At 50.4% G+C, this 23,615-nt stretch overlaps 10 protein-coding genes across 10 annotated transcripts; 4 read left to right on the forward strand and 6 right to left on the reverse strand.

Moving 5' to 3' along the window:
- Positions 1–247: 247 nt before the first annotated feature.
- Positions 248–1,482, reverse strand: MRS44_005409 (uncharacterized protein; the record flags this gene model as incomplete). Its single annotated transcript, XM_065622596.1, has 4 exons — positions 248–306; positions 361–401; positions 515–1,224; positions 1,426–1,482. The coding sequence occupies 4 exons, from the start codon at positions 1,480–1,482 to the stop codon at positions 248–250; spliced, it is 867 nt and encodes a 288-aa protein (XP_065478668.1).
- A 652-nt stretch (positions 1,483–2,134) lies between these two features.
- Positions 2,135–2,818, reverse strand: MRS44_005410 (uncharacterized protein; the record flags this gene model as incomplete). The annotated part of the gene is made up of 1 exon (XM_046270209.2): positions 2,135–2,818. One exon carries the CDS (start codon positions 2,816–2,818, stop codon positions 2,135–2,137), a length of 684 nt encoding a protein of 227 aa, XP_046124590.2.
- Positions 2,819–3,437: 619 nt separating this feature from the next.
- MRS44_005411 (uncharacterized protein) lies at positions 3,438–4,859 on the forward strand (the record flags this gene model as incomplete). The annotated part of the gene is made up of 9 exons (XM_065622597.1): positions 3,438–3,527; positions 3,577–3,710; positions 3,761–3,802; positions 3,847–3,901; positions 3,947–3,974; positions 4,026–4,038; positions 4,084–4,173; positions 4,220–4,562; positions 4,626–4,859. The coding sequence occupies 9 exons, from the start codon at positions 3,438–3,440 to the stop codon at positions 4,857–4,859; spliced, it is 1,029 nt and encodes a 342-aa protein (XP_065478669.1).
- A 118-nt stretch (positions 4,860–4,977) lies between these two features.
- Positions 4,978–6,367, reverse strand: MRS44_005412 (uncharacterized protein; the record flags this gene model as incomplete). Its single annotated transcript, XM_046279126.2, has 3 exons — positions 4,978–5,810; positions 5,871–6,014; positions 6,073–6,367. The coding sequence occupies 3 exons, from the start codon at positions 6,365–6,367 to the stop codon at positions 4,978–4,980; spliced, it is 1,272 nt and encodes a 423-aa protein (XP_046124588.2).
- A 956-nt stretch (positions 6,368–7,323) lies between these two features.
- Positions 7,324–8,652, reverse strand: MRS44_005413 (uncharacterized protein; the record flags this gene model as incomplete). Its single annotated transcript, XM_065622598.1, has 4 exons — positions 7,324–7,691; positions 7,743–7,810; positions 7,871–8,280; positions 8,479–8,652. The coding sequence occupies 4 exons, from the start codon at positions 8,650–8,652 to the stop codon at positions 7,324–7,326; spliced, it is 1,020 nt and encodes a 339-aa protein (XP_065478670.1).
- Positions 8,653–10,288: 1,636 nt separating this feature from the next.
- On the forward strand, positions 10,289–11,004 carry MRS44_005414 (uncharacterized protein; the record flags this gene model as incomplete). Its single annotated transcript, XM_046282897.2, has 2 exons — positions 10,289–10,346; positions 10,409–11,004. 2 exons carry the CDS (start codon positions 10,289–10,291, stop codon positions 11,002–11,004), a joined length of 654 nt encoding a protein of 217 aa, XP_046124586.2.
- A 2,046-nt stretch (positions 11,005–13,050) lies between these two features.
- Positions 13,051–15,170, reverse strand: MRS44_005415 (uncharacterized protein; the record flags this gene model as incomplete). Its single annotated transcript, XM_065622599.1, has 2 exons — positions 13,051–14,736; positions 14,793–15,170. 2 exons carry the CDS (start codon positions 15,168–15,170, stop codon positions 13,051–13,053), a joined length of 2,064 nt encoding a protein of 687 aa, XP_065478671.1.
- Positions 15,171–15,859: 689 nt separating this feature from the next.
- MRS44_005416 (uncharacterized protein) lies at positions 15,860–20,397 on the reverse strand (the record flags this gene model as incomplete). Its single annotated transcript, XM_065622600.1, has 3 exons — positions 15,860–18,244; positions 18,307–19,930; positions 20,111–20,397. 3 exons carry the CDS (start codon positions 20,395–20,397, stop codon positions 15,860–15,862), a joined length of 4,296 nt encoding a protein of 1,431 aa, XP_065478672.1.
- Positions 20,398–21,373: 976 nt separating this feature from the next.
- MRS44_005417 (uncharacterized protein) lies at positions 21,374–21,809 on the forward strand (the record flags this gene model as incomplete). Its single annotated transcript, XM_065622601.1, has 2 exons — positions 21,374–21,474; positions 21,524–21,809. The coding sequence occupies 2 exons, from the start codon at positions 21,374–21,376 to the stop codon at positions 21,807–21,809; spliced, it is 387 nt and encodes a 128-aa protein (XP_065478673.1).
- Positions 21,810–22,512: 703 nt separating this feature from the next.
- Positions 22,513–23,524, forward strand: MRS44_005418 (uncharacterized protein; the record flags this gene model as incomplete). Its single annotated transcript, XM_046277884.2, has 2 exons — positions 22,513–22,863; positions 22,916–23,524. The coding sequence occupies 2 exons, from the start codon at positions 22,513–22,515 to the stop codon at positions 23,522–23,524; spliced, it is 960 nt and encodes a 319-aa protein (XP_046124581.1).
- Positions 23,525–23,615: the final 91 nt, after the last annotated feature.

The following is a 23,615-nucleotide window of genomic DNA, read 5'->3' on the forward strand; positions in this document are numbered from 1 at the left end:
AGCCAAGAGCCTGTTCTGCAGAGCCATCATGGTCGCTTCTGCACTCAAGATTCTCTCCCTGGCCTGTCTCGCGTCACCGTAGAAATAAGCCGGCCCCGTCGCGCTTCTGTCAGAGAGGACTGGCGAGAGCTGGCTAAAGATGCGTTCCCAAGTGTTTACTGTCACTAGTTCCTCCCCAGGATATTTATCTTCCTGTTCATGATATCTATCTCGGATGCTTGCGCCATCAATCGAAATGACTACATTGTCAAGCGTCCCTAGTAGCATACCGAGGCTGTGCTCGGTCGTCCTCAATATCATGAGGGCCTTGTCCAGGGTTTCATAAATCGAGTCTGCCATTGGGAGCAACACCTGACGAACCCCTTTGTCCATTATCCGGCTGCTTGTTGTCGTATGAGCCCCTATGAGTCGGTAGTAGAAAGGGGGCTGAGGGGGTATCATTCCCTCTAGCTGAAACACGGCTGCCTCAATTGTTTGCTCAACCTCAGCCATTAAGCGATTGATGACCACATACACCTCGATGACTCCATCGACTGCGTCGGCTGAGTAGTCCCAGTACTTTCCTACAAGTGAGGGGTGGTCTAGGGGATTAATCAACCTCCCGACAGCATGCTCCATCAGTTGCAATTCGTAAGGCAAATTGTGGTTTTCGGTAAAACCGACTTGTACTTCGGCAAGGCTTGGGCCAATCCGAAGTTCCTTCAACATCTCGTCTAGAGGAGCCGGAAGAGGTGATGCCGGGGGAGCTTCACCAGGCGTAGAGTTGCCACGGAGACACCATGCAATCCACACAAGAATGAAGCCGAGCAACCACCACCAGAAAGTGGGTGTCCAGTTCGACCGAATCGACTCAAACAAGCGACTCATCGGCGTTGGGGCTGTGGGCTTGGGGTGCTCCGGCTGCCCAACGCCAGGATCGGGTTGACTTTCTGCTTCCTCCTGGGCTTGATGTCGCTCCCAGGCGCGCTGTTGTTCGTCTTGTTGGCGCTTCTCGTCTTGGCGACGTTGCTCATCTCTCTGGCGTTCTTCTTCTCGTTGACGTCGTGCTTCTTCCTCTCTCTGCTGTTGTTCCTCTCGCTGTTGTTCTTCTTCTTGCCAACGTTGATACTCCTGTTGTCGGCGTTGCCTGTCATATTGCTGCTGTCGGTTCCGCTGCTGTTGCTCAGCTTCTCTGGCTTCACGGGCCGCTGTTTCCCTGTTGTGCCCGGCCCTCCCCTCGTCGTACTGTTTGCGTTTTATATCATCAGATAGAACGTCAAAGGCATGTTGAATCTGAGAGAGCTGTTAGGCCCGTAACCCATGGGCTGAGAAATGACATACCTTCTAGAACCTTGTAGTGGCATTCTCGTCACCTGGGTTCTTGTCGGGGTGATGCTTCCGTGCCAGGCGTTTGTAATTTGCTTTGAGTTTCTGTTTGATAGTCACCTCATCTGCCGAGTCGTCTATTTCCAGAATACGATAGTAGTCAGCGTCCTCGTCCATTTCTGCTCAAGGGGAGAAGTTGATAGGAAATTTTACTCGTGTCTAAACGTCAGCTGAGTCATTTTTGACCAGTTTTTTGCATACCTTCTTTCTATTGGAGAGATATCGTGCATCAGAAAGGTGGCGTTTGAAGTATGCCTACCCCTGTCCCTCAGCGCTCAGTTTTCTCCGCCACTATAACCTCACACCATGCTTCTTAGGCATTGCCAATTCACTGATTACCGACTTTATAATAATTCTAAAGGACCTTATAGGTAGCTAAATGACTTATTACAGTTAAATGTTTGCCTCATGGCCTCTATAAAAGCGGCGATGTGTGTGTTAACAGTCTTATTGTATAATAATAACTACTCCGTACCTAAACGGGGAATGGGGGGCCTGAGACAGTGTGACACACGGGTTACTTAAGACTGTTTTAAAGAGTACGTTTGCTACACAAACAGATAATCCTTGCTTCACCTCTTATAATCGATATGACTCCTGACTCGACTCATGGCACAGGTGCCCAATAGTTGATAGTTTAGCTGAGAACATTGCTGTAGGAATAATAGCTAGGCTGCCCTTAAACAATACAACTTTTTGCTGTAGCCACGTTTCAGATCTCGGCTGTTCGTCACTCCCCTCCAAGTGCTTTCCACGTTCTCATGCCCAACTAAATCTGCGCAAAGTCCAAAAGCACGGCGTCTTCATCTTGGTCCATATCCTCTTCTGTAGCGGTCTCGGTGTCTGTCGCGCGCACCCTCATCGCCATTGATACCTTTACCAAGTGACGCGCTATCTTAACGGCCGCTTCCATTGATGAAAGGTAGGTGACATCCAGAGTAAAGCCGTCGGTATGCCCCTCGAAACCAAACACCTTGGAATGTTTCCGGAAGTTTCGAACAAGCTCTACATCCACGAGCTTTCCGTGACTTGCGCGGTCATCGGAGACCAGCCGCTTCAGGTTCACCTCTTCATCGCATGTAAGGGTGATTGGGATGAACTGGCAGTGCCGTTCCTCGGCGCAGGTCATGTATTCCAAGCTGGTATTAATACCAAGATCGATGTCGGTTTGGAAGTCGGTAAAAATATACGCACTAGAGTACGTTGCCTCATTCTTGATGAGCGGCTTGAAGATGGCACGACGGATCTTGCGGCGAAGTTTCTGATAGCCTGATTGATCACGGTCAAGGACCGCATCTGCTGGGTTGATGAGGAGATGGTTGTGAACAAGCTTGACAGTCCCGGGTTGAAAGAGTGAGACCAGGTGTTTGGCGATTGTAAGCTTGCCTGTTCCAGGGAAGGCATTGATGTAGATGATAGGAGCAGGTGGCCACACGTTGCGTGGAGGTTCCATTTTGTGTCGCTGTGATGAAACTTGGTGAAGCTTGGTGATGGAAGTTTTTGATGATGAAGGTGAGTGCGAAGAGGCAACAGAGGAAGAAACACTGCTATATTAATACAAGAACAGAAAAATCTTGAACATACTTTTCAAGTCAAGGTTCATGTATCCTGCATTGTGGAAGCTTATATCCCTTTCCAAAACCTTGACTCCAAACGCTCAACATATTTTCGGTCAAATAAGCGCAGCACATGACTACTAATCCAGTTCTTAGAGACTCGAGCACCTCTTCAATGCATGTCCAAGTGGTTCAAATACGGTGATTAAGTTAATTACAGTTAAGTCGGTTTGTGTTTTTTGTGCTTACATAGTCACTCTCAAAGCTCCACCAAGATACCCCCTTCCGTTACTTTGACAGTGGAATAACATATATGCAGAGGAATAGCTGCATATTCCCTCGAACAAGGATCTTTAACGAGGTTGCAATTCTATCGAGGTGGAGATTGCCGGGGTGCAAGTGACATCCCATGACTCCGCATTTGCGGCAATAGCTGAAGATATAGAGATAACGCCACTCCCTTGACTCTTGATCTTCATCTCCTCTAGTAGAATCTACTCCAACATATACTTCGCCATGGCATCCCCCTCTACTGACAACACCAACCCTGCTGAGGCTCCGGCACATTTCCACCATGCTCAGCATTGGGCGAGTTTGAGGGCAGGGGTATGGTGCTCCAAACCTACACTTGTCTCGTCTGCTAATAAAAGGAAAGGACACCTCAGAAGAGGATTCAGCAGTAGAAGATGATGCTGCCAGTTCGTCCGACTCAATCTCGTCTAGTATTCTTCACTACCGAACCATCCATGGAAGAACCTACCATTCCGAGAGGGGGAATGCCCAGTATTGGTACAGAAGCTCCTAGCCTCGCCTTGACTCCGCTAGTTAATGCCCGCTAGGACGCCCAATGACGAGCATCACAATGAATCTATGGATATCAAGTGAGTCCAAGTTTGGCTGCAGCTAATCAAGCTGACATGTTCAGTCATCACCTTCTTTCACTATCACTGAACGGCAACCTTCACCTTGCGGATATCAAAGTGCGTTTAGCCCTGCAATGCTCGCCGTTGCTGACAAGTCCTTAGAAAGTTGTCGATATTGGAACTGGAACTGGTAAGGCATCTCCCCAAACTTCAACGATGGCCTAAATTGATAATATCGCAGGCATATGGGCCATGTAATCCACCCCCCGCCTCTTTTAGGAATTGACTGACCAGGCCAGTGATTTCGCCGATCAGTATCCTAACGCCGAGGTAATTGGAACCGACATCTCTCCGATCCAGCCCACTTGGGTTCCTGCAAACCTGAAATTGTGAGCATCAGCTTCTAAGTTCGCCAGTTCAAACTGACAGAACCAGTGAAATCGAGGACTGCACCCAAGAATGGACATTTGACCCAGAATCTTTTGACTATGTACACATGCGTTATCTCTATGGGAGCATCAGTGACTGGTCTGCTCTGTTTAAGGAAGCGTTTAGAGTTTGCAAGCCTGGTGGTTGGGTTGAGAGTTATGAAGCCTCGCCTCGTATGGAGAGTGATGATGGAACTGTCACCGAGACGTGCGCTATTAATGAATGGGGGAAATTCTTTATCGAAGGTGGCAAGAAGTTGAACCGCACGTTTGAAATCCTGGATAAGGACCTCCAGAAAAAGAGCATGGAGGATGCCGGCTTTGTTGACGTTCAGGTCTGGGACTTCAAGGTAAGCTTTACCACAGGCCAGTAGCCTTCTATCACATCGGGATTGAACGCTTACTTGATGCAGGCACCCATCGGCGGCTGGGCCGAGGACACTCACCTCAAGGAGATTGGCCAGTTTTCTCAGGCTGCTCTCGAGCAAGACTACGAGGGTTACGTGCTTTTCATGGCCAACATGGTTCTGGGTTGGTCCAAAGAGGAGGTCTCGACATATTGCGCCCAGCTACGCCGCGAGATCCGCTCGGGCAAGTTTCATCCTTTTTACCGCCAGCGCGTTGCGTATGGACGAAAGCCTGAGTAACTTTACATCACCTTGCATCTATAAAATAAAGAGGTGTCTGAAAACCATTAACCTAAGCTAAAAACATGACATTGACATCGTTACTCGTAATATACGAAACCTTCTGGCACCAAACAACTCAGCTCTCAGGGCTAGACTTCCCTATCTTCTTACAGTTCTCCTTGGCCTTTTCCAAATACCCATCAACCGTCAAAACATCCAACGCCACTCCAGCCAAACTCTTGCCCACCACAAGAGACTCGTTGAAGGCGCGCCTGGTCCCAGCCACAATCTCAAACTCGGGAGTATGAGGCCCGGTTGCCGGCGAAGTACCATTGTCATAGTGAATCCCAAAGCCGGCGCTGATTGAAGGAAACTCGTGGCTAATGTTGCCCTGGTCGGTACTGGCTGAGCCCCGGACAGCCTCTGCCTTTTCCTCCTCCATAGGCTTGCCGCCGAGCTTGGCAAACCAGGTCGAGTATGAGCGAGCAAGGATGTCGTTTGTTCTCATTTCGGTGTAGCCGTAGGGGAGCTTGGTGAAGTTGAGCTTTGTGCCGGTGGCCACGGCGGCACCCTTGAAACATTGGTGCACACGCTCAGTCAGGTCTGATAGGGCGTCGACGTTATTGGCTCGAAGCGCCCACATTCCGCTCGACTTGGCCGAGATGACGTTGTAGCGGCTCCCGCCGGACTTGATGTATCCCTGGATGATCTCGTCCCTTCGCGTCTGCTGATGTAGCATGGCTAGGCCGTCGTATGCAAGGACGATGGCATCTTGGGCGTTGATACCTTCCCAGGGGGAAGCGGCGGCGTGAGCTTCCTTGCCAGTGTACTCGATCTCAAACCTGGTGATGGCGGTGGTTGTCATCCAAGCAGTGTCACCTCCGTTGCCGGGGTGGGAGATGAGGCTGATATCAACCTTGTAGTCATCATAGGCACCTGCATCCAGTAACCTGATCTTACCACCACCGCCTAGTGATGGAGTGCCAGTTTCTCAATGCTGTATCGTCTCGGATTACAGTGTTTGCTTACCTTCCTCGGCGGGTGTGCCAAAGAGAACGACATTGCCGCCCAGCTTCTCCTTTCGCATGATTTCAGCTGTTGCGAGAGCGCCAGATACGGAGGCCATGGAGATGAGGTTGTGGCCACAAGCATGTCCAAGATCAACAAGAGCATCTATCGTCGACTGTGAGCTACCCAAGCGTGTCCGACCAGACAAGACCAGTCTGCTTACCGTATTCGGCATTGAAGGAAACAACCGGTCCATCACCATCGCCTTCATACTCTGCGACAAAGGCAGTGCTGATGTTGTAAGCTGAGCGCGTAACTTTCCAGCCATCCTGGTCGGCCATAAAATCAGTCAGGACCTTGTGAGCCTTGACCTCCTCGTACTGAAGTTCAGGGTTGTCGTGGATCTCCTTGTTGATAGGCCAAAGCTCCGGATTAATGGAGTCGACGTACTTGGACACGTCTTTCAAGTAGGTGGCAGAGGAGCCGTCGTCAGCACGGGGCCCAATGGCAGCAGCCATAGCAGACTGGCAAACAGCCAGAGCAAGGAGTGCCCCCTTGTAGAACGCTATGGTAGAAGTGGTTCTATCCTAGGGCCGGGGATAACTTGAAAGTTGGTGGACTCTACGTGTGACCTACCTAATAACCAGCTGCATGCGAGTACCTTTCCTTTATACTTGATGCCCGGAGCAAGATTGACCAAGTCCTCTCTAGGCAGGGAGAACAAGGTTGGACCATTGCCGAGTGTTATTGCCGAGTGTCATTGCCGCCTTGTACGAGCTATTCGTATCTTTGCTCCATTAGGAAGGCCCTTGTTTATCATGCTCCGCAGTCACGAGAGAACACATGCTAATATAGTCTGAGCTGCGAACGGGCGGGGGTAGTGATTTTTTAAGAATAAGAATACAAAATAAGGTATGTATAAGACTGGCATCCGACATGTGCCCAAATGTAACATATGAAAACAGTGCTTGGTGTAAACTCAGCTACAACACTGATCCCACTAATTTCATCTGTAGTTATCAGACGCGGCGACTACCCGAACATGTTGCATTGACGAAACACAAGAGATGGCGGTGTGTGATGAAGATAGGCTACCTAATGTTACACTGATGGCCCACCAGATGCTACCCCGACTTATCAACGACGCTACCTAACAAACCCCGGGTCTCAGATAGGCGAAAAATGTCGCTAATGGAATATGCCAACCAGGGATAATGGACTGCTCTCCCTTGCTTGGACTTGGGGTTACGCCGAAAAATTGTTTCACGGGGTCAAGCAAAGTCGGGTAGCACTTATCGCCATTCCTTATCTACTGCGCTTTCTTATTATAGGTACATACTAGAAATAGACATTTCTCTTATTAATAATATTTTATTTAAAAATTGGAGTTGTAGTAGAATACTTAGTCGCGCATATATACAGAGTTTCCCCTAAGAGGACCACCACCCAGTACACAAGCCTTCTGTATAGGACTCTATACTTCAGAAAGGGGTGTCCTTGACCTCGAAGACGTTGTCGGCCGTTCCAGAGATTGCATCTCCATGTCGACTGTAACGTACATCTTCCGACTTGACGAGGCATCATCCAACTGTTCCCAGTCTCTATCTGATTTCACGTTGGGGATAATGCTCTTGTGCCGCCGTCCTGTGGAGACTCCAACCTTGCTCGTCACAGTTGACTTGCCCGCTCCTGTAAATGGTGTGACATTGGACGATGAGTGTCCATGGGATGAGTCGAAGTTGACCCAGTTCTTCAAGAGTCGACGTAAAGAGGGCAGCGAGCCTGCGATGATACCCGTTCCTGACTCAAAGACAGACCATAGTGCAATGTTTCCAACATTGTCTGAGTATTCCAGGTCAGCTGAGATATTTTAGGCCAAGACAGAGAACTTACATGGATAGTCTGTAGGGTCAGCATAAAACTTGATATAAGGAAGCCTTACGATAGTGGCAATGGATGCCCTATGTTCAACATCAAGTTAGTAAATCTTCAATAGGTTGGTCCAGGAAGAACGGCCTTACAGGACACCTAATCCGAGGATAATACTGATAGAAACCTTGGTCGCCATTTTCATCTGAGCCTTATAGAGCATAAAGCCAGGCAAGATTGCGCATATCCAATCTGTAGCCACAGCCGCAGCGGATACGAGATAGCTGAGGCTTGTGATGACGATAGGAGGCGAGCATGTTCCTGCGGATTTATCCCAGTTCGCCTGGACAGGACGGCACATGGCAAAAAGGCCAATAATGACAATGAGGGTAGAAATGCATGAGGCCGTAAGCGTGACCCATGTAATAATACGGTGGGTTTTGATAACTGCGATTCGAAGGAGCGTGACGCAGATGGATGCTTTGATGAAAACCAAGGACAATAGAATGTCTGGAATAACCAAATGTGCTATTCGTTCTGCGTGTGAGCTGAGAACCGCTATCTGTCAGGAGGGCAGTTGAGGCTTACCAATTTGCTCTTTTCCACGAGGTATTCATTCAGTCGCTCATCTTTCGCACCGAGCCCGTAATAGCATCCTTTGGATACAACACCGACAACAACCATGAATAGCATCTATGCGCCCTCGATAAGTTTGTCTTCTTGAGAAAAAAAAGGAAAAAAAGCGCCGCATGAGACGTACCCACCCGACTAGCATGAGGACATCATCCGTACTGAAGACGCCATGCTTAAGTCGAATTCCACATCTCAGGGCGACGACTATTGTGGATGGAGGCGTCAGGAAGAGGGTAACGATGAGGAGGACAAGCCCAAGGCCCTGTGGGGTAATGGACATGACATCTGGGCTGGCTGCCATGGTGGATATGGCTCGATCGTTCCGTGCAAGTCGTTTTCGCTCAATGGTTCCGGTAGGTTGTGTTGCAGATTGAACAATGGGCTCCCTTTTATTCCACTCCCCCTCATCGAACAAACTCTATCCTCCCTCGGTTTTCTTCTTCATTCATGGGTCGGCAGACTGGGATCTCCCTAGCGTAAGGCACGAAGTGTCTCCCCCGCGATAAAACTTTCTTCCCCGGTCGGAGGCTATCGCTAGTTTCTTTAGCCTCCAAATAGCGGGCTTCAGCCCTGGGTATTGCAGATAATCACATCTAACTTTGGCCAACAGTTCGTCCAGAATTCGTCGTGACTGACTCGTGCACCAACTTTGGGGAAGGATTAGCAAACAACTCTCTTCAAGGCCAGAACATGCAGAAATAGGAACACAAGCTTACGGTAGCAAGGGGTCGGTAGCCCTAGGCCATATAAGGCCGCACATTAGATCAGTATGAAGGATCTGGACGAGTTTAGTTAAGTCGTCGGCTGGTCCCTCGGCGAGTATGATACGTGCCCGAAACCTTTCGGCGGCGCGTTTAAGGCTGGGTTGGCGAATGTTTCAGCCATAGCTTTCAAGAGTCTTTTTCCACCACGAGTCATTGGTTTTAACACTGAGCTTTGCCATTCACATTCAGGTGGGTCGAAGAAATCATCGCCGCTCTCCCCATACAATTTTGGTGCCAGTACCGGCGGTGTTTTTTTCGACCAACCTGCCATTGTCTCGCGTGTTTTCTTGTGCCATGTGGAAGTCGCCATGAAACCCCTATCTCGTGCGTAGGAAGCAGAGACTTAATCTGCCACTCGGAACCAAGCCGCCACGATCCGGTGGTTCAGTGATGATCGAGGCTCGGACGCTAACAATTTTCGGTACGAGACGAGATGCGAACCCTGTCGCCCACGATGTTGATCACAGAGGCCAAAGCAACAAGTGTGGCTCGCTAAGCCAGAATGGTCTGGCGACCTGACGATTGAGCCCTCTCACGTTTCGTGGCTGATTACTTGCATCGTGCGTGCCCGATCTTGGCAAGCTCTGGGCTCTCGTATGGCTTCTCAAGAATTGTCTCTTCCAAACACAGTTCCTGCCCCTCTTGTTCCAGGGGACACCACAATGGCCTGGCTCGACGCGGCCAAGTAAACTTGGCTGTTGGACTACCTTCCGTCCAACAACATCACTTGGGTCTTCAAGCAGAGCGAATGGAACTCTACTTGGTCTGTTGACTGCGAGATGACGAACCAAACGACACTCAACATCACTGCTGACTCTAAATACTCAGTTTCCGATCCAATGCGTCACTTTCCTGTACTGAGCCACGTTCGACCCCAGCATGTCGAATCGCACAGAGCATAGGCATGCCAGAGATTTTGCGGCTGGAAAATCACCACAGAGAGCGATATCGTGTGGATGAAGGATGTCTCCCTTTTCGTCTTGGCTCAGTCCAGCCCATCAACCCCCGAACGCATCTATCGAAACAAGGACGCCATGCATCAACGCTTGGCTGTGCTGCATGTTCACGACGCACAGCTTGGTGGCTGTGGTGCTTGACGTGTCAATGGAACAATCCGAAATTCCAGTTACACGAGTATTAACTGTCGTCTACAGTATCGCATGCCCGTCCCTGATGCCAACACCTACCAACGAAACAGACTCGATCGTGCGGGCCTACGCAGACTACAATCGTGCCAGCATCATGAGCCAGAGCGACTCCCGTGAGCTCGTATCACCACTCCCGCCGGAGCAGATTTGCGCTTTTACCAGGCCTACATGGTTTCGTGGTCTGTACAGAATGCAATCCCCATACAGCGAAAGCTCAGCGTTGGCCTCGCCGCCACACAGCTGCGGACATCATTCCTGGTCGTCATCATCTTGATTGCCATCTGCATTATCGCCACTCTAGTTCGTTACGCACTTTTCTACCGCCGTCACAGCGCCGACCTTGAGGCTTCCCAGGTTCCTGACGCCAAGCTTGGCTGGATGCTTCATGCGAAGCATGTCGGCGAGATTGGCTTGGCCTTTCCCGACCATGACCTCTTCGAAACGGCAGCTTATAGGACGATCAAGGCTCCAGCCGCTACTGTTAGAGGGCTACCACGGGTGTATTCGGTTCGGACGTCCGATGAGAAATTAGCCAGTGGTAGCCAGTCCCAGGTAGACCAACCATCGGTTTTACCGGTTTTGTCAGAGACAGATGTCTCAGAGACTCCCAATACTCAAGGAACGGAAAATCAGGCAGTCAGTCCTACCGCTTCTCCCAAGGATGATGCTACACGTGTTGGAGATGAGGCGGCCAACGGACAGAGTGCTAGGAACAAGGTAAAGCCTAGCAACTCAACTTGACTTCACTCAAACTCTCATTTAAATTGTTCGACTGTAGATATCTCAACTTTTTAGTCCATTTTTACGGAGGACGAACTTGGCTCGTGTTGGCTGGGGCAAGTCGTAGCAGTCCATCACTACCCACTCAATCCTGCATCCGACGTTATTTCCTGATATTCTGTTACCCATCCTAGACACAGCCTCTCTAGCACTCAGCAAGGGTCGTTTGAGCTTTGTCTCAGGACATCCAGTTGTCGTAGGTCAAAACGTTGGCGTGGTGTTCCTTGTTCCCGATGTGAGGGAACTCATGAGCACTGGCGTAGTCCGGAATACCCTCAGGCATGCGCACCCGCGATGGTATTTTTAGAGTATATCCTTGCTTGAGAATCATCTTTCGTTCCATGATACGTTTGCCGAGCCAAATACCGAGTTCGGCGCTTGCTTGTCACGGGATAGGAACGTTAATCGCCTCATGCAACCCACCCTCAGTCGGTGGCCCATGTCGCCGAGACCCGCCCACCCAGACCAAGAAAAAAATAGCATACTATAGGTTGGCAACGAGACCTTTGCCGGGCTATAGAGATATAAAATAAATAAATAAAAATATAAAATAAATAAAGTATACTCTAAAGTCTACATATAATCTTAGATTTATAATCATAAGCCTTTTATGATATAGTTCTATAGATTAAAAAGTGTGCTATTTTTTTTCTTAGCCCACTAGCCGCTATGTTGGTCGAACTCTCACCTCATCAACCAATCAGATAACAATGCGCCGGTGCCATCGCGTTGTTGGCTCTGTTCAGAGTCAATATTGGTTACCAAGAGGAATCGGGCGAAGCTCGCAATTGTTCCGACCTGAAACATGACCTGGTTCCTGTTCGCCGCAGCCGCGCGGCTACAGCATCCAAGACGCCAATCGAACTCACGGAACTCCTCCGAGAAGATGATTTGACGCGTTTTCATCTCCGAAAGTTCTTACAGTTCATGCATGCTGGGGTCATTGACTCGCATGAAACCCATCACCTAAGCGCATCCACATGAAGCCCTCTCGCCTCGTACATGGCGATGCCATCAGAGAGGTTGGCATGTGGATGTTCTTACTTTATGCTATAAAGTAGCAGAGCTGTCCGAGAGACTTCTTCCAAAAGCCACATCACCCATTACCCCCATCACTCTCATCTCCCATTGTCAACCGCTTTTAACTCTCTATCATCCCACCAAAATAGTCACCAATGGCGCCGTCAAGCAACACCCAGCGGGAGAAGGATTTCATGAACTCTTTAAAGAAGATCCCGCAGTTCGAGGCCATGATGTCCGTGTTGAGATTGGGGCAGAGGGCACAGGTAACGTTTCGCGAATGCCAATATCCTCATCGTCACGCTAATGTTTGGAAAATACAGAGTCAGCTCCCCAAAGACCTCTATGATCAATACTTGCAGTTCGCTGCTAAGGCCGGCGGGTGCTTATATGGTGAGAAGGGGGGCTTTCCCTATCCCTGGTGTCAGGAGGCCGAGGAGATACAAACACAGGTGTCGAGGGTGTTCAGTGACTACCCAGAAGCAGTGTCTAAGTTCAGGCAACTCGTACTGTATGGTCATGAAGCACAACAACAGATGCAGTCATCTTAGGTGAAGATGTGTGGTGAAGAGTAAAGAGGTAGGGACCAGCAAGGGACCCTAGCAATATACTGTAAATTGTCATCATTTCAACTTTGCAACTTTTTCCTAAAACACCCAAGAGTTATTTCTCATATCTGTTATACCGGAGTCTGTTATTTTAAGTCTAGGTTAACTCCATCAACAAGCTCTAGAATTTCCCTAACAGCCCTCCTTCCTGATAGACAGAACATAATAGACGAGAGGCTACCCAAGTGTCTCCATCGTTCGAGGCATGGGATACTGATAAACCTGCTTTAAATCTTCAATAAATCATCAAGGTGGATATTACACATCACGGATTTTGTGAAAGTGTTTTCGTGGCCAGCCGATTCTAGTATCTATCGTTTCACTCTACTTGGTCAATGGATACATTTTCGTTTAGTAGCTATTCTAGTCCCTACAGTTCTCACACAAGCCTTATTTGCCTTCGTATAGGGTTGACAGGAAAAGTATTATCGTCCTTTATGTTGCCGGACCATGCAGAACCAAGCCTAGAATACTCTTCAGACTCCCCCTCCTGCCTCAATACAATACCATACATCTGAGCCTTCGTACTCCCTCCCAGCCATAGAACCCATGCTTTTGCCTGAAATGTCGATGGTTCTAGTCGGTATGTCATTTGATCGTCACTAGTTGCCCTCGCCGCCGTCGTCCCGTCCATTGCTAACAAGCAGTCCACTGTGATGGTTGGTTCCAGTGAATCGCGACGTTGAACCTCCTCTCCAAATGAGATGTGGTAGTAGATATCCGCTTGAGAGGTAGTACAAGTTATCGTGACCTCGAAAAGGGGTGCTTCCATCAAGATGTACCCGTTGCGTACTCGTCCAAACGGAGCCACTTCCGAGGCGTCGCAGAAAGCTTCCAGTACCGTAGGCCGATAAGAAGATTCCAGCTCGCCATACTTGGACAGTTCGTATTGGTAGATCACTGGGATACCTGAGGGCAGGGATGCCCACGACCACGAAGGAGCGAAGCTCTGCTCCAACGCCAGGTAATCCGGCTTGCTGTTAAAATGTGTCGACCTATGCCAACACAGTCCTGGGAGCAGGTGTGCTTCCCATATACCAGCCAGGTAGCGACCTTTGAAGTACTTCGAAAATCGCGATGCTACTCCACTAAAGGCGGGAAGTCGGTCTGATTCAAAGGTGATGGAACGCCGGCAGAATTGGTCAAGTAGGCTTGACCATACCTTGTAGGCCCCTTCCACGCGCTCTTCATCCGTTGCCTCCATATAATCCAGTGCGTAAAAGACCGGCCGAACATTGAGTTTCATGGCCTTGGAAGCGTCCCGATGTTCATCTTGAGAAGCGATGCCGTTGTGGCATTCCCAGATCATGTCGGAGGGGGTAAAGTGGATGATTCGATTTGAGAGAAAGGATTCTTGCATTGTCCAGGCTCGGGTTGGGAGAAGGTCGCGTCCGTCAATGTAGTAGTTTTTAGGGTCATCCTCATAGAATTCGGTCATGTAGTGCTCTTGCACTACATAGGTGAAGGGAGAGCCATCCTGGTCGGTGGCTTTGAAGGCCATGGCCTGCCATCGCTCGTCTCTTTCCCTGAGAAATGGAACAGTGCCGTTCGGAGATGTCTCCACAGCTATGGTGAGATGGGCCTGGGAGTAGTATTGGGCCATCTTTGCTGATTCAGCCTCCCAATCCCGTTTGCTGTCTTGAACGATGCAAAGGGAGTCGATCCAAATGTAGGGGACTCCGAGCTGTCTGCAGATCCAGATGGCATCACTGAAGACGGCCGAACGATTTGTCAATGGGAACGACAAGCTCCCCATAGACAAAGATCGCGCAGTTGTGCGAAGTGGCTGATAAGCACGACGACCCCAGCAGTGGCTCAGAGCAATGTACTTTCCAGTTTCACCTGGCTGAGATTCGTAAAGCTCCAACGGCTCATCCTCAGGGCCGATCTTCAAAACTCGTGTGGGCAAGAGTGGAGTCTGGCCGTGAAGACAACGGCTATGGAGGCCTTCTCCGGATTCACAAGTCTGAAGCATGTCTTTCAGGAACTGAACACTCTCTTCTGACTTGGGGCTCCGACGCAGACTAGTAAGTGCCTCCATAGGGACTGTCTCAGGTACTTCAGACTGGATTAACGTTAGTAGATAATTCACAACGGGAGCTAGATAAAGGTGAAACAAACCTTACTTGCTAGTCGAATGTTGACCTCTCTGTAAAAGTGGCTATTGCTCACATCGGTATCAGGATTCGTCTTTTTACGCCACCACATGTACCGCGCCAGAACGACATCATCCGATTGAGGAGTGAGCCAAACGTCCTTGTTTTGAATCTCAAACCCTTCAACATCAGCAAGCAATTCTGTCTCCAGTTTCTCAAAAGTTGCCTTCAGCAGTCGACAACGATGGCAATTCTCCCTCAGCTGCTCCTCTTTGATATCGCGCTTCTTGAATAGTTGATCAAGCCACGAGGCGTTTTTGCCAAATTGAATTGGTTTGAAGTCGTGACAGACGTTGCAGAGGGGAGGTGGTTCGTCATCCGATGGATTGGATTTGCCCATCATAGAGCCGAACAATGCATCCATTCTTCTTAGAGTTCAAAAGAGGTGAAAATTATTGAGATGGAGAACCTCTTGCCGGGGGACCTGGGTTCTTTTCTTTTAACCAGTGGGCATGGATCAATACTCGCGTGGATGACACGTCAATTAGCCGCGCGGCTCCGAAGAGAATCCCACAGGCTAATGCTTGCCAAGAATCTGCAACCAAGCGCCAAGATGGCCCTCTCTGGAAGAAGGATCCGATGAAAGGGTCTATGAATAGAAATAAAAGGGGCTACTAATAGAAATGAAATCGTCTACTAATAGACTGGATATAAGTTCGGGCATGGTCAAAAACAAGCAGTCGGACATGTTTGTCGGCCCGCTGCCCGGCTAACAGGGACACTGCTGCGACGGGCCCATTGCCAGATTCCACTTCTGCACGAAGCCAATGATGAATATAGCATAACAATCATGTGACACTCAGACTTGACAAGGTACCGGGTCCTTGTCCAATACCAATTAAGAAGCACTTGAGCATCCATCGGCGCAAAGGTACCAAGGAACTGATAGACCTTGTTGATACACTATTACTAGACGTGGTATATCTCATTACTCATTAATCATGACCCTTCCTGCGCCCTATACCAGAATATGTTTTACCTGTATGAAAATCATTCCCATCGCTATATAACCAACTGTTGCGAATTCTCCCGCTATTCCACAATCGTAACTATGCGATGCCTGGAAAGCGTCTCCTCCAATGTAAATCTGAAAAAAAGTAACACTCCTGTTTCTGAGCCGATAATAATTGTCGAGCCTGATATCTCGATGGCACAGCCCTCGTGGGGTCGGAATCTCGGTGGCAACCAGAAGAACTCCATGTCGTTCCACATGAGCCATGACATGTCGGCACTGACTCCATACCCCAACCTTCCGGGAGAAATCCCTGTGCCATTAACGTCTTCTGGGGGAGGGCTATTGATATTGATTCGGCCAAAGTTGGTGAAAGGATAGTCCCTGCCGATGTCAAAATCAATACGGGACGGAGAGAATCCGAGGTTGACGTGATGAGTCAGTGCTCCAGTGGCAGTATCCCAGACCCTCATACTCGAACCGCAAACCCAGGCCACATGTTGAGAACCACTCGAGAAGCTGCAGTCCCCGGGAGGCTTTGACGAAGGTGTGTTGAACCTCATGCCCGCATCGCCTGGAGCGACAGATATGACTTCCAGAAAATACACTCGTTTGTATGCGCGTACGCCCCGTGAAGCCCGTTCCTCATCTATCGCCCACTGCACTGCAACCCATCTCCCGTCTGGAGAAATTCCGCTGATGTGCGCCTTGGTGGCGTTGGGTGGAAGCCGTGTGCGAAGTCTATGAAGACAAACGCCGTCTTCGACAGACCAGATATGCACGTGGGAATTCTTGGTGGTATAGGATATAGCTGCAACGCGTGTAGAGTCGGGTGAGAATCTCGGATCTGAAAGTCTTCTTCCACCCGTGAGTTGATGTCCGTACTCTCCCGAGTCCGGCATCATGATGCAAATGGCATCTTCGCTAGGTCTGAAGGCGATACGAGTCCCGTCAGGGGAAAACGCAACCTCAGATCCATGGTGTTTGTCAACCTCAGAGACACGCTGGCCCGTGTCTACGCGATATATGTACAGAGTCGAACGTGTCCACGCGCAAAACAACAAACGACTCAAGAAGGCGAAGGGGGGCTTTGAAGAGGCTCCTTCTAGATACTCCATCCTGTGGGGGCATTCGAGACGATGCATGCAAACGCCGGTATCTATCCTCCACAGTGCCAGCTCTCTGTTTGCTGAGAAGGATGCAACGACGGAACCGTCTGGAGACACCACCATAGCTTGAATCGGGTGTATGCTTTCCTCTGATATAGGTAGGTTGCTCCCAGAGCTGATGGAGCAGATGTGTACCATCTTGTCGGTAGACCCTGAAGCAACTAGACGCATGTCTGGGGAGAAGGACATGGCTTTCACCTCGCTTGCGAAACCGCTGAGAATATGTAGACAATTTCCCGTCGAAATTTCCCAGACTTTGACGGTTTTGTCTTCGTGTATCGACCCCAGAATTGCGCCGTCTGGAGAAAACTGTGTCAAAGTGGCGCGGCTCTTGCCACTGTAAGGGGTTGTGATGCTTTGCACAGCCTCACCCGTCTCTACCCAGCGAACAAGGATGGTGTCATCGGACTCGGAATGGAGGTGCTCGTTGCCTGCAATCATGAATGTCGACTGGTCCGTGCCTTCGACAAAGCTGTACGACACGTCCCGGCGCGGGCTATTGTGAGGGACCTCGAGGGAGAGGTTCCAGATTTGTTCATGTTTCCGGATGCGGTAACCACTCTCTACACTCCACAAGGAGAAGAAGCCCGTTTCTTCTACCACTACCGCGATAGTTTTCGAGTCTGATGAGAAGTGTAAAGAATAGGGTGTGGTTTGTAATCGTTTCCTTGGATCCGTAAAGCCGCCTTGTCTGAACTGCCATATGCATTGGAGGGTATCCAGCTGCATAATCCGCAAGTCGCCCCGTTCACCAATCCACGCCACAAGCTTGGAGTCTGGTGAAAACTCGACAGGACATTCTCTGTGATTCCCCTCGATGGCTAAGTTCTCGACTTGTATACCCGTATCAGATTTCCAGATTCGGATACTGTCGTCGCATTTTGATGCTATGAGTGTCGAGTCGGGAGAGAACTTGACATCCCTCACAGGGCGTTTATGCCTCTGGAATTCTCGGATGCATTCGCCTGTTTCCACGCGCCAGATTCTAACATTGTGATCTGATGAGGCTGATGCCAGGAGTGAAGAGTCCGGGGAGAAGGCAACGGCGTTGACTGTTCCCTTGTGGCCTTCCAAGGTGTATTGGACTTGGCCCCAGTGAGAGTCGGGGGTTGGGATAAGGGATACCCATGAAGGTCCTTCGCCCCAGAAGAGTCTCCGCATCAGGCTGTTTTCTGGGGTGATGCTGAGAAGAGAAGAGTACAGTTGAAGTGGGTGTGAGTTGATGATGTCCAAGTTCCTCTGGATAAAGCTGGGGGCTTCCTTCAAGAGCTGACCAAGCTCGGAACATGGTGTGTTCTAGTTCATTGTCAGCATCTGCTCCGAGAATAGAATCGGGTATCTCTTACATGTAGAAATACCTGCAGGCTTTTGGAGATGTGATAACTCTCGGCGGGCCTTTCAATGAGGCTAAGAACCTCTATCCAGTGGAGGAAATGGCGGGACAGGAAGTCATAAACCTCCTGGTCGCGGTAAAAGCTCCTCTCAGCATTCCGTAAATGTTTGGCCCAAAAACGACACGCGTATTTCAATTCTGGGGGAATAGACGAATCCACCTGCCCCGGCCGTAAGCTTGAGCGATCAGCTCCTGGATTGACTTGGCCACAAATGTCCTCTTCCAGGGCATCATTCATGATGCGAAGGCAGCATGAAGTGATATGGCTGTTCCAGTACTTTTCATCCACCCAGAACTCATTTGTTCCTCGCTTTCCGGGGTCGATCAGGAACTCTCGAAAGGATTGGTGGAGTAGCCGGATAGGAGCGTCTGCAGACTCTGGTACATTCAGCACGGAATGAAGCATGTCCAGCCTGGCATGAACTGTGTCTTCTCGGACATCGAGGAGCCCGGCCAAAGCCGACACTGGGAGCGGCGTTTCAAGAAGCACGATAGTCCCAACAACGGTCCGGAAGTCATCCAGGACCTGTCCCTTTTCACTGTTGGAGAGCCCCGTCAACTGTTGCTCCAGTGGTGGAAGATAAGTCGCCTCCATTTTGTCCTCTTGACTCCTTGCCCTGTGCTTCAATACTTTTCGTAGCTGCTCTCTGGGATTGCCGCATCTCCTGTCCGAGAGGTATCGACAGACTGTAGTGGCAAAGATGAAGAGCGGACCAGCCATCCGGACGAGCGTTGCCGTATCTCTTGATGCAGGCCAGTCCTTCGGTAATTGTCTGTCCCTTGAAACTGAGCGGTTATAGCCCCTCCTGATCTGATCGAGTCTGAGCCTTAGGAAAATTTCAACGTCATGCTCGACGTTAGTCTCTGATATCTCGTGAAACACGAAATTCCTGTGGTGGTCCCGACTATCGTGAAAACCCAGTCGAGCCGGCAGCTCTGGTCGACTCGTGATGAGAACCCTGACGCGGAAATTTTTGACTTCTTTGAAATTAGAGAGGAGGCTGATCAGGCGCCGGATGTCGTCGTCCCCATCACACTCATCCAGGCCATCCACAACGATAGCAAAAGTAGTCCTATTCCTGTTCCGGACATGCATCAAAGGCTGCAAGATGAGTTTTTCGAACTGCTTGTCTGCGGACTCTTCTATGACGGAGTCTTTTCCGTTAATAGCTGCTCTGATGTGAGGGACAAGGTCAGGCATGGAGCGAACAAGTTGATAGGCGATCGTTGTGTAGAACCTAGACATGTTTGCTCGGTCGGTCTCGCCCCTTTTGAAGAAGAAGCTAGCCCCTAGATATCGGTGCATAGCCGCTGTGGCCGCAACGGTTCGAGATATTGTCGACTTTCCAGTGCCGGCCATCCCGTTGAGCCAGAAGACAGTAGGAGCTTTCCGACTGTTGACCCAATCATCTATGTCTCGAAGTAACTCAACCCGGGTACCCGTCAGACAAGTAGCGCCGTCTTCTTCTTCGCGGGAGTCGTACAATGCCCCCAGTGCGGTGGGCAACATGTGCATGAGCATGCGCTGCTCCATAGAGACCATGGTCTCATCAACTCTGACAACCTTGGCGTCGACGCCAATTATGGCCCTTGATCATTCTATGTTAGCTCAACTGATGAAGGGTGCATGACAGTCCACATACGTTTGATACACCTGAAGAGCCAAATTGATCCGTTTCGTGCATCTCCTAATCCGTTTAATCTTCTGATTAACGTCCCTCCTCTTCAACGGCCACCTCAACACCCTGATGCGAAAGAGCCTCATAAACCTGCGACCAGTGCTATACTGGAGGCTCTCCACCAGCTTTCGCAAGACATTGAGGCTTTCCCGGAGGGCGTCCTCCATGTCTCGCGAGGCCTCCAAGCTGGCGCCATGCTGGTCCTTGATCAGCCGCCGTGCTGATTTGGCGGCTCTTCTTAGCGCCGTCACCTGATCGCGCAGCTCCTCGATGTCGCTCCTGGCACTTCTGGCATCTTCGGCATATTGGGAGCAAAGCGTGACGACTTTTACCGACAAGTTGACCACGACGTTTGCGACAGCGCCGACTCCCTCCATGTTGTGAGGGAGAGTCGCGCGTAGTTGGGGGTCGGTAAAATGCAATGAAAACAGGATGGTCCAGGTGAGGGGTCAATCACCCGGGGTCCAGGATCATGTCCCATATCAGCGAATTGCCGCATGGGCCAGAACTTCCAGGCATTGGCTGACAAGGGATTTCGCCCCATGCCCAGCCTGCTTTAGTGAGAGGTGCACTTTTAACAGTGCTCTCGCTTTGCCACTGTTGCCAGCGAAGCGACACCATGCATGATACCAGCCTCTCGAATAAATCCTGAGAGACCAATTGAGATGCCAGCTGTATCCCTCGGCTACCGCTCTCCCCCGGTCGATGGCAAATCCGTGTTCCCGCAATGGTCCTGTCGCAAGGATCCAGCCCACGTACCGAATGCATAATTATCTAGGCAAAAAGGCATATGCCAAGTCGCTGCCTCACCTATGTGTTGGCACAATCAGGCTGGCTGTTTCACAGCACAATTGGCCAAGACGAACCTCCCCAGGTGGCCTCAATAACACCCTCAACGCACATGTAATCCTCCAACGTTACCAGCAGGCAAAAACATCATTCGCTCAGACTCGAATCAGTTGGTTCATTCTTTGGCTACCCCAATAGCACACTATGAACCGACGAGTTCCACAAATACAATCACTTGGGCCTATATACTGCCAGATAAGAGGCATAGCCCCCGCAGAGTAACACGTCTATGGATCCCTAGTAAGAGCCCCTAGTCGTCGTTTTGAGTTCATCCGTCTTATGCACTTAACCAGCAATCCAATATCCCATACCCCTATCTCATTGGATCCCGACAGAACGCCTTGAAGAAAGCCCCGTCGCGGGCCGCCGACGACTCCATCGTGGCGCAAGCTGTGGAATGTTTCACAAATCCATCTGATTTTGCCGCACGACTGCATATATGACCCCCGGCATTGCTCATCCCAACTAGCTCTGCACACTCAGCGGTATTACAACTCGTTAGAAATGACCAACTCGACCAAGACTGGCGACGAGGCCAGTGGGGCCAAGCGCGCGAGCGATTTTAATGACTCCCTACAGAACGTGCCAGCCTTCGAAGCAATGATGTCTACCCTTCGGCTAGGGCAAAGAGCACAGGTAGAACCTCTCCAACAGCCATAATCTCTATTCGACAGCATACAAACTGTTCAATCGCCAGAGCCAACTTCGAAAGTGCGAGTATGACGAGTATCTCAAGCTCTCTCAGCAAGCGGGAATGCTCCTACACGCCTCGACCGATCAGAAGCAGCCCACCCCGGGTTGGTGCCCCGAGGCGGAGGAGATCCAACAGCAGGTGAACGAAAAGTTCAAGGATTATCCCGAGGTGGCGCAGAATTTCAGGGCGTTTGTGCAGAATGGGCATGTGGCCATCACGCAGTCCAGGGCCACAGGGAAGAAATAAGGAGAGAAAGAAACTTTTAAAGAGATGGGAATGAAGAATTGGGCGGGATATAGTAGAGGTACCTAGTTTGAATGCATGGGATAACACGTTCTAGGGAATTTATCCCTGAAAGGGGTCACATGTCCAGTGTTTGGATACGGTTATCATTGTCAGGGAAACTGTAGCATTCGAAATGCGAAAATGTGTAAATTGATACAAGTAGATGGTTGAAAAGCATCGAGCATGGCGCAGGTTGGGTTGGGCATGATATTCCATACCTGTCACATGATAATTTCGTGAATTTGGTCAGATCTCCAAACTGGCTGTTAATGCTGGTCACAAGCGCATCACCCAAGGATGTTACTCAACACAAAAGAATACTTATTTTCTACATTTCTAACTAAATAATACACGCTGATTGGGTCATTGAGAGTTCTTTAAACTTATCAAAGAACAAACAACAATGATTCAATAAGTTAAAAAGGATGCCAAGCCCGCATCTAGGGTATGTGTGTTTCCGTGGCTGAAAGCTTACGCACCGCCACAACCACACCAACCTCCACACCAGCCACACCCGCAAGGCAACCCAGCTTTCCATCCCCCAAACCGCCAGCTATCCTTCCAACTGTCCTCTCGAAAACGAAAGAGAACCAAACAACCTCGCCCCCCAACTTCTCCTCCACCCTTCCTCCCTAAAGCGCATAATCTCAATCGTTACCGCGCAATGTCAAACTACTACTCCAACCAACAACCGCAGTACCCAGGCGCCGGCCCCTCGGCTGCCCAAAACCTTCAATTCTTCCCTTCGCAGTACGGTCCTGCCACCGGCGGCACTGGCACACCGCAGCCCGGCGGCGCATACGGGTATGGAAACCAGCAGGCCGGGTTCGCTGGTACATCTGGTGCGCAGGGCTTCTCGGGCGCTGGGTACGGTGCGCAGGGTGTTTCGGGTCGACTGGGCGAGCAGGGAGGGTTGAGGACTGGGTGGGTGGCTGCCTTTTCGTCCGAGGGGTATGATGGGGAGCCGCCTTTGTTGGAGGAGTTGGGTGTCAATTTTGGTCATATTCAGGCAAAGGTGAGTTTCTATGCAGTGCGATCGTGATGCGCTGGAAAGCTGACTTGTCAAGACACTCGCTGTGTTGAACCCCTTCAGGCGCATCGATTCGCACCTCATGGACGATTCCGATCTCGCAGGCCCGCTCATCTTCTTCCTCCTCTTCGGCTTCATCCTGCTCTTCTCGGGCAAGGTCCACTTCGGCTACATCTACGGTCTCGCCGCCCTGGGCTCCGTGACCCTCCACCTAATCCTCTCCCTCATGTCGCCCTCCGACGCCGGCCAGCAGCCTCAACAGCCAAGCTACCCCCAGTACAGCAGCGAACCCTCGGCACCTGCTCCTCCGCCAGGACAGCAGGGCGGCCACTTCTCCGCGACCTTGACATATCCCCGAAGTGCGAGCGTGTTGGGATACTGCCTGTTGCCCCTCGTGGCGACCAGCCTGTTTGGCATCGTCATGCCGATGGATACACCCCTGGGCATTGTGTTTACGACAGCTGCCATCATGTGGTGCACATACAGCGCAAGCGGCATGTTCTGCGTGGTGGGACGAATGAAGGGCATGAGAGGCCTTGTCGCGTACCCCCTGGGTCTGTTTTACGTTGGCTTTGGCATCATGGGCATTTTCAGCAGCCGAGGGAGCGGATCGCTGTCCAACGCTGCTGCTAAGCTCAACGGCTGAAGGACTGTTTAACAACAAGCTCTACACTACCCAACGACAGGAAGCTCGACGGCGCAGACTCGCACCCTCGCCGACGGCGACTCCAATGATG

Source organism: Fusarium solani (assembly GCF_023522795.1).
Source record: "Fusarium solani strain SB1 chromosome Unknown bctg00000002, whole genome shotgun sequence".
Lineage (NCBI taxonomy): Eukaryota > Fungi > Ascomycota > Sordariomycetes > Hypocreales > Nectriaceae > Fusarium > Fusarium solani.